At 40.1% G+C, this 8,924-nt stretch overlaps 1 protein-coding gene across 1 annotated transcript in view; it reads right to left on the reverse strand.

The window, feature by feature from the left end:
* Positions 1-379, reverse strand: part of SPEF2 (sperm flagellar 2) — a 62,762-nt gene extending 62,383 nt beyond the window's left edge. The window contains 1 exon segment of the mRNA XM_067315405.1: positions 322-379. Within this exon segment, the coding sequence (XP_067171506.1) occupies positions 322-379 (58 nt within the window).
* Between the last annotated feature and the right edge of the window lie 8,545 nt (positions 380-8,924).

Raw genomic sequence — 8,924 nt, forward strand, 5'->3', positions numbered from 1 at the left:
TCTTATTAGCAGGTGAAGGCTGAGCTCCTCATATCTCCTGAGCCCACTTGGCGCTCAGAGGAAAACTATCACCATCTTCACCTCAAAAATCACTACCTTGCACTTGAAGATTACAAATCTACCTAGACGCGAGGAAACGGGCGAGTTCATTTGCAGACCAGCCGCAATCAGCCCCGCGCCCCCGCGGCGGGAGGGGGGCCCGAGCCGGCGGCCGCCCCCGCCGTCCCGCCCCGGGCTGACGGGCGAGCCGGCGGCCCCGGCCCGCGCCACGCGCGAGCCCGTGCCCCCCTCCCGGCGCGGCGCGCCGGGGCCCTCACCCACCCACGCTCCGGGAGAGCTTCACCACCCCGTTCAACCACTCGCACAAAATCTCCGACATGACGACGACGACGACGGCGACGGCGGCGGCGGCGGCGGCGGCGGCGGCGGCAACGGCCCAACCGGCCCTCGCGAGCGCCTGGCACCGCGTCCCGTTGCCACGACGACCGGGACCGCGCGTGCGCGGGGCGGGCCCGAACACGGCCCCGCCCACTGCCGCGGCCGGCCTCCACGGGAGCGCGCACGCGCCTCCGGGAAGCTGGCGCATGCGCCCTGGAAGGGGCGGGGTCGCGGGTGTGGCCGGGGCGGGGAGAGGCGAAGCAAGGTGAGCGCGCCGCGGGGCGCGCGCCCCCCTGCGCGGCCGCAGCCGTTGGGGCGGCGCGGGACCGCCTCGGCGGCGGCGGTTGGCCGTTGAGCGGGCGGGGCGCGTGCCGAGCGCGGGGGCTCCCCCGGGGCTGAGGCGGGGCGGCTGAGCACAAGGGGGCTTGTGGCTGGGGGACAGCAGGAGTCCTCTGGTCACAGGTGGTCGTTAGCCCCTCTCATTTAATGTCCCGATAGATATTCCCCTACTCTCTTTTGTCCCTGTGTCGCCTTGGCTGGTGGTAGAGCCCCGTTCTTCTGGCTGCGGGGCCGCGTGTCTGGCTGCTCGTTTAGTACATCACTGCTACCCCATTCCAGCCCTGGCTTGCTCATTGCCGAAACTGCTGTTATGCTAGCGTGGATGCTCCAGAGCAGGAAACTATACGGGCTGAAAAATAATCTGGCAGGGAAAAAACACAAGGGAAAATTCTGGAGCAATTCTCCCGCATGGGTTCATGCAACAGCACAAGTTACTGGGTTGGCACAATGTGAAAGGGGGAGGGAGAGCAAAAGCTGCTGAAAAAAGCCATGCCAATTTAAATGCATGTTACACATTTGCTAGTCTGTTTTTCCGTAGTGTATGGATAAGAAGACTCGGAGACATTCTCGTGCCAATACAGCTGCTTGTGTGGCTGTATGATAAGCCAGCTTGGGTATCTGAGTTTGGTTTGAAATAAGCATCGATTGATTTGGGGTTTTTCTTTGCTTTTATTTTTACTAGGTCTTCTTAGTCTTCTGTACTTTAGCTTTCTGCATGTTTAGCTGCACAAACACGCAATGGTATGATTGGAGGGAAGGGGCTTTGAGGGAGGAGCAGGTGTGCCCTGCCACTGAATGAAATGTGAAGCGGTGGTGGTCTACCTTTCCCCCACAGTCCTGTAAGACGTGGTGTCAGAAAGATCAGTGTGTGTGTGTGTGTATCTACACAGTTAGGAAAAAAAAGTAGTTGCATCATCCTATGTGGCACCGGCATGAATCACTTTAAATTTTGAAAAGTGTGCTACCAAAATGTAGACTATATAGGAAAGAATTTCATCTGGAAAATATACTGTATACCATGGAAATTTAAATTGGTCTCTTTTTCCAGAAAAGGTCTAAAGATGATTTAATTAATTTTCAAGTACCTTTCCAATACACAGGCAGGCAAAAAAACTAATTGTAATTTTCAGAAGTGACAATGATTAATAGTTGACACAAACAGCTTGAATATTGTGGATCCTGTATCCCTAAAAGTCTTCAAAATAAGCCACTGTGCCTTCATGGAGGGTGTGCTTTAAATCAGAATAAATTGCTGAGTTTTGTAAGAGTAAATGTGTAACTCAACAGTCATTTGTATCAGGAGAAGGTCGTTGTAGAACTAGTGGCATAAGAACAAATCAAGCAACAGAAAGTTCAGGAGAGGAGAAATACTTAGTACAGCTAATTTTATTTTAAAATAACATTGGTTGTTCGGTGTGCTGAGATGGAGGTAGTAAAATTTTGGTCAGATGAGCATGAATTGAGAGAGAGATGTGGAATCTCATATAGATTTAAATTCAGTAGTGGCTTGCTGTTTCATCTAAGGATCTCTTCACTCTTAACAAGTTAATGTCATTTTCTTATACAGTTCTGGCTAGTGATGGAATAATGTGGTAACCTATTTTTACTTCTTTTTTTTTCCTGAATTTAAGAACTTAGGAAAGATGTCTGTGTTCTGCACCGTGAAAGCTGAGTCCTCAGAGTGTTTAAAGGAAGATACTTACAGACAAGAAGTAAGGTAACTGTTTTCCTAATTCTGCACTTTCTGAAAACACCAGCATTTCTTAATAAGATGATTGTTTGTTCTGTATTCTGTTCATTTTATATTTCACTGCTAAGGATGCCGGTGGGAGTGTCATGGAAATTCCAAACTGGTTTCCCAAGGAAGATTTCTTTGGGAAGGGTAATGTAACTTTTAGTCACTAATACTGGCTGGAGAATGCATCTGATTTTTTCACCGAAAACTGTATTTATTATTATCTTCCTGTATCCTCCTTTGGACTTGTTTTGAGAGAGGAGAGATTTGTCAATAGGTCACATTTATATTGGTTGAAGGAATAGAAGACATCAAACAGTAACCTGCTGAACACAGACAGAAATTCAGGTGCCATGGATTAGCTTTTACATTTCATTCCTTTTAGCCTCCTGACATAAATTGCATGTATGAAAAACAAAGAAAGGCCTATGACAGTCAAGACTACAGTTTTTGTGGATATTAGTTTGGAATCACATGGACATAATAGTAGTATGCACAAAGAATAAAAGAGCAAGGATCCAGTTTTTAAAGTTATCAGTAAACTTTAGTCCTTTATCACAAAAGAGCATTCAAAATCCTTTAAAGGTTCAAGACTCAAAAGCGTTGGAGGTGCTCCCCGCAGAATATTCTCCTGGCCACCAATGATTGTGGCTCACAGATTTTCTGCACCCAGATGAGAGTGCACATTGACTGATGTGACTGTATGCTGCAAGTACTACAAAAAAGTCCCCACTTTAAGTGCTTGTAGAACAAACACTTGCAATGCTAATGTACCTATATACAATATGTGTCAAAGAATTGCGGTTACTGCTAAGTAACCTCTTTATATTTTAAACAAGTGTGTCACCTCTGTTCAAATACTGATGAGATTGTATGAGACAGTCTGAAAAATTCCGGGTACACAGTGTTCAAGAAAATTATAGCAACTAGGTGCATTGTTTTCTGTACAGCAAAGTGAATTATCAGTATGTAGATGCATTTTGAATAAACCTCAGTAAACTACTGGGAAAGATTAAGGCAAGGGAACAGCAGAGTTCTGAGACTGTAAAGATGAAACAGGGCAAAATGCTTCCCATATGAGGAACAAATCTATTCTTATGGCTGGCTGATGTTCTGTTTATTTTCCAAACTGATAACCAAGTAAGGAAGAAGATAATTTAGTCAGTCCCACAGAACCGTAACTCACTTGTTGCCTCTAAGACAATATGGTTCAGTTTAGCCAAGTTAGAACACCACTGCATTTAAACCTTATTTTGCAGCGGTCTAAAGAATTTTTCAGCTTCAGACCAGATATTCAGTGTTTCCAGGGTGACATGTTTGTTAGGAATTGTCTGTAGTGGATAATGGCATATACTATTGAATAAGGTTTGAAATATTGATGCTATTTGGTTTGGTTTGTAAAGTTTGAGACTTACTAAAGCAGTTTTTCTTTTATGTGTATACAAACACTGACATTAATGAAAATCCTTGAAGAGATTCTGTGGCTTCAAGGTAGGAAATGTTGTTCAACCATTTCGAGAGCAAAGGAACACTTTATATAGAAAGTACCAAAATAGTTAAAAACAACTGAATGTAAGTGATGGAAGTAAAGAACTGATCTGCCTAGCAGAATGAAAATTCACATGAGCAAAAGAAAAGAAACTGGAAGGCTTATTAAAACTGGTCTGAAAAACAAGGACATGTCTTAAGGACACAGTAAATTACTAGGGAAATTAGAGATTAGCATGTAGATATAGGTTTAAGCAAGTCTATAAAAGATAGCATAACAAAGGAATGGAGAATTAAGGGCATTTTTATGTTAAAGACCTCTGAACTGATATACCCATTTTTGAGCATCTCATTGACCTTAATAGCTTCTTCTCTGTTTTAATAGCGATTTTTCCTTTAATACCTGTATTCCTTATTCCATCAGAAAGGGGAAGATTCTGGGATGAAGAATACGATCTCAAAACGGGAGAATAGAAATAGCTGGGAAAAGCAGCAGGCCTGGGCTTAAAGACTGAAGATTAGAGGCTGGAACTGAGTAAACATTCATGAAGGAATGCAGTGGCACAAATAGCTAGTCAGGAAGAAGAGGGTTACGTCAGGAATGGAACAGAAGGGATCAAGGGGACAGAAATCATCTTTGTGCCAAAGCCTGAATGGAACCTCAAGATTCTGACTCACCATTTCTTCTGCCTTCAAAAGCAGTATGCAAAACACACTGGAAAAGGATGTTTTCAGTCACTCCCGGTAACTGTCCTCATCCACAGACACGTATTGGTGTCATAATTTAATATGGTCAGAAATTAAATTACACACACTTTTCCTTGTAATCATTTCTCTTACAAGCACAGAATGGACATGCACTTGATGTGGGTGGATGAAAGTTCTTCAGTTACTTTTTCAAATTCTCTATAGTCTGTTGTAAAAAGGGGGAAGCTAGGTAGTAAGTAAAGTTCAGATGGTTTATTTTTGATGTGCGTAGTTGAATTTGTCTCTGGCATAGTGTTTCTGTGAAATGCAAATCGAGTTACTGAAACTAGAGTTTTCCAGCCAATTATAAGTTATGCCTTTATCATTTTATGGATGCATTATTTATATACAATGTCCTGATGTATTTTCAATAGTGTTTGGTAAATGAGTCATAAGGCCTCATCATTTAATATTTTATCTTCATCATTCTAGAAGTGCTCATTAACTGGGCACCATTTGTCTTATCTCCTTTCACTATAGCTTTTGTATAGCATCATTAAAGAATGCTTGTAATGTAACTAGGATCCTTTTGGCTGCTACTGAAATACAACTGCTCTTTCTTGTAGAAATAGGACAGCCATTGTGCACTAATCATTCTGTTCGATTCTATTTTTAAGGTATGAAATGAAGAATAGTGTGTCTGTTTTGAAGTGCAGAGGGAATGCAAGTATCCACAATGTAACTAAGTGATTTGGAATTTGGCTGGAATCCTTGCACCTAATGCCAGTACTTGAAAGCTTAGCTATTAGTTTTTTCTCATTATGTTGAACGAGAACATTGGTCAAGCATACTGTATACTGGAAATGTTCTTGGTAGAACATTAGGTTTTCACAATTGTTCTTTAATCCACAGTTGTTAGCTAATTAGGGTAAAACTGATGATGTAAATAGTCAAGAAAAATTAAATTGATGTTGATGTAGCTAGAGGAAAGAGAGATCATGGGCTAAAGTGCCCAGTTGCTCCTTTTAATAATGAATGAATGATGACTCATGGTATTATATTGCTAATATACAGAATTTAATTTTATAAGGAAAATATATGCGTAGATGTTCTTTTCTTACAATAACCATTTGTCTTCCCTTTTCATGAATTACAAATTTCTCTGATCTTATGCCAGAATAAGTTTGCGCTCAGGCTGATTCCAATAGATGTATATTTTTTTCCTCTTGGACAGCAGAGTTGCTCATAGTGGTACAGATAGTGTTGTGCTTGTGTTTAATGATCACTGAAATACAGGTTTGTTTAAGCATTTCTTTATCTTATTCATAAAAAAATTTCCTTCCTGACTACATGAAATCTGACTAGAAGATTTTAATGGGAATAAGAATTCTGCCTTAAAATAAGTGAAATTCTATAAGGAAGTTTAAATTAATACAGAATGAATGAACAGAGGCACTCGTGAAAGATGCAGAAAAGGCAGCCAACAGTTCATGCTTTAGTCCTTTAACTTAATTCAAAATTTTCTTAGAAGATACTCTGCTCATTCTTTATTTTGAGATGTGGCACAAATTAGCATTTTAAAGAAACAGAAGAAATTAGAGCAGTTAGGGACTTGTGTGGTGGGGGTTGGACTCCCTTACCGTAACTGATGAATCGGTTCAAATCTTATAACATCACAGAATGTTCTATATTCATCCCAGTAGTAAGAATTTAAGATAGTGTGCCTCTGATTTCCTACAGCTGTCCTGCTATTTATTCCCATGTCCAGCTCTTTCTGCTCCATTAATTCTTATTCTCTTCCATAATCAGAATTATTCTAACCCATATATTCCCATTTATATTCTTCTTCGTAATCCTGAAGTCTTCACATATGATGTGCCTTTCTTCTGATTTTCATTGACTACCCTAGAACCATTCGTATGCATATTTTGTTTTCAGGGTATTTTATGGACATTCTGAATCATGTATGATATTTAAATTTTACACCATATCAACTTACTCATTCTCTTTTTTCCCCATTTTCTAGTGCGCTGGTACAAACTGTCTCAGAGTTCTTTCTTAGGTTCAATTGCAAGAGTGTGCACCTTCTGGCCGTTTGAGTCACATGGAAAGTGGTAGGCCAAAAAACCCTTCAGCTGTTCCTTTTGTACAAGTACTTTGTAACCCATGTGGCATGTGGCTGTTTGGCATATGCCTATCTAGACAATTTAGTGTTTTTGTAAATTACAGTTTTGAAATTCCTTCCCCAAAGGATGGTAGATGTCCTCCTCTACCACAGAGAAATGTTGTATGAATGAGATTTAAAATGGAAAACAAGCAAAATCATGGTTGGAGCCTCAAGTATGCACAAAACCTGCTGGTAGATATGCCAGCTTTTAGAAAAGTAATGTTAAACAGAGGATTGTATCTTTGGAAGCCCTTGATCAAGTTTCTGCAAATTTATATAATTATGCCTGTGTTCACATTGTATATTGTGCCTTAGTCTGAGCCTATGATATAAATTCTGGTTTATCTTACACAATTTATACTCCAAATCTGGCACGTCCTTTCTGCCACTGGGTTTCAGAAGCTGCTTGCACCCCCTAGGATCAGCTACTTTTCTGTGTGCTTATCCTTTTATGCAGAAAGAATACTTCCAAAGAAATAATTACCAATCACAGGTTCCTTTTTAGCAGCACACTAACAGCATTTGTTGGCTAGACTGAATCATTAACAATATCCACAATGCACCATTTTCTTCCTACCTCTTCTGAAAACTGCACTGGAAGTAGTGATTTGAAGTAGTGATACTCCATTTAGGCATGTAGTTGGATAGGTCTATCTTCACCAACAGGAAAGAGACGATGTGTCACACCACTCTTTTTCTATCTTCTTTTCACTGATAAATTCTGATGGTAAAGGTAGTTCTGCCCTTTCCCTTGTGTTACTTCTCACCATTCTTTTACTTCTGTTTACAATGCTGAATCTAGATCCTCAGGCTCCGCTGTCCAAAACAGCTATTTCAACTGCAGATGTAAGGGTATGTTGTTACTGATATTAAGTATTTTCTTTCACATTGCAAAAACTAGTTTCCTGGTAGAATTCATTCATTTTTGACATTATACTCAGAAGAGAGTTGAAAGATCATATAACCTTGAATAGAATTTTTGCTGCTTATTGTAACATAATAATTTTTTCTCTCAATTCCATTTAAAAATGAAAATGATCACATTTCATGTGACAAGTTTTCTCCTGCATGGTAGATAATAAAATATGTAAATAAAGTCTTGTCTTATTCCATCTTTTGCTCAGTTTCCCTTTGGATGACAGCAGAAAATTCTTTCCCTAAAGCTCATACCTGCTGCAGACACATAATCCTTGTATTTTGCACACATCAGAAGCATTTTGTAGAACAGAATAGTCTTTATTCTCCATTTAAAGAAAGGTGCCTTTCTAAGATCTATGTCTACTTTTTTGGTTTCCTTGAGGGTATAATTCTTTTCTCATCATACTTGGAATAACAAAGGCCCTAAGCCTCTAACAGGCAAGTGCGACATACTGTTCACTAGGTTATTTTAAATCAAGCAAATTCTGTGCTTTGGTTTGAAATTTTCATTTACAGATTAATGCTTAATATTACTTGAGTGGGCCAGATGGAGGATTGAAAAATAGCTTTAATTTCCAAACAAGAAATAAGTGTACCAATATTTTAACAGACTTTACAGCTCACTCTGCACCAACTTCCTCTCATATATATATATGTGTGTGTGTGTATACACACCAATAAAATAGTTTAGTGTGTAATATAATATTTGGAACCTAAGATTCATATAGTTCTATTTCTGGAATTATTAAGCTGCTTCCTGTGATAGCTGCCTTGGTAAAGTCTGTTCAACAATCCTTTTTAGGAATGTCTTTAACAGTTTCTGTTCCATGGTGAGAGAGGAACAGTTTTGGAAAGCCCAGAAAAGGCAAACATCAACAAAAAGCAAATACATGATATTGCATCACTCTAATTACTTTCTTACAGACCCAGGCATTCATACAAACAAAATCAGACTGCACAGTAATTACATTCATAAGAATTTTGGTTCAATTGTTCCAAGATTTGGTCACATTATAATTTTCATGTACGTGAAGCTCAGGAATTAATTTGCCTTGCCTTGGTATGTTTACATAATTTTTATGTACATATGTTTACATAATTTTACACATGTTTACATAGTTTTACATATGTTTACATGTGTTTACCTTGCACTAGTGGGAATGGATCTTAGCAGTAGCAACCAGCCCTAACTACCTCAGGGAGACAATTCAA

This window comes from Apteryx mantelli, chromosome Z, assembly GCF_036417845.1.
Source record: "Apteryx mantelli isolate bAptMan1 chromosome Z, bAptMan1.hap1, whole genome shotgun sequence".
NCBI lineage: Eukaryota > Metazoa > Chordata > Aves > Apterygiformes > Apterygidae > Apteryx > Apteryx mantelli.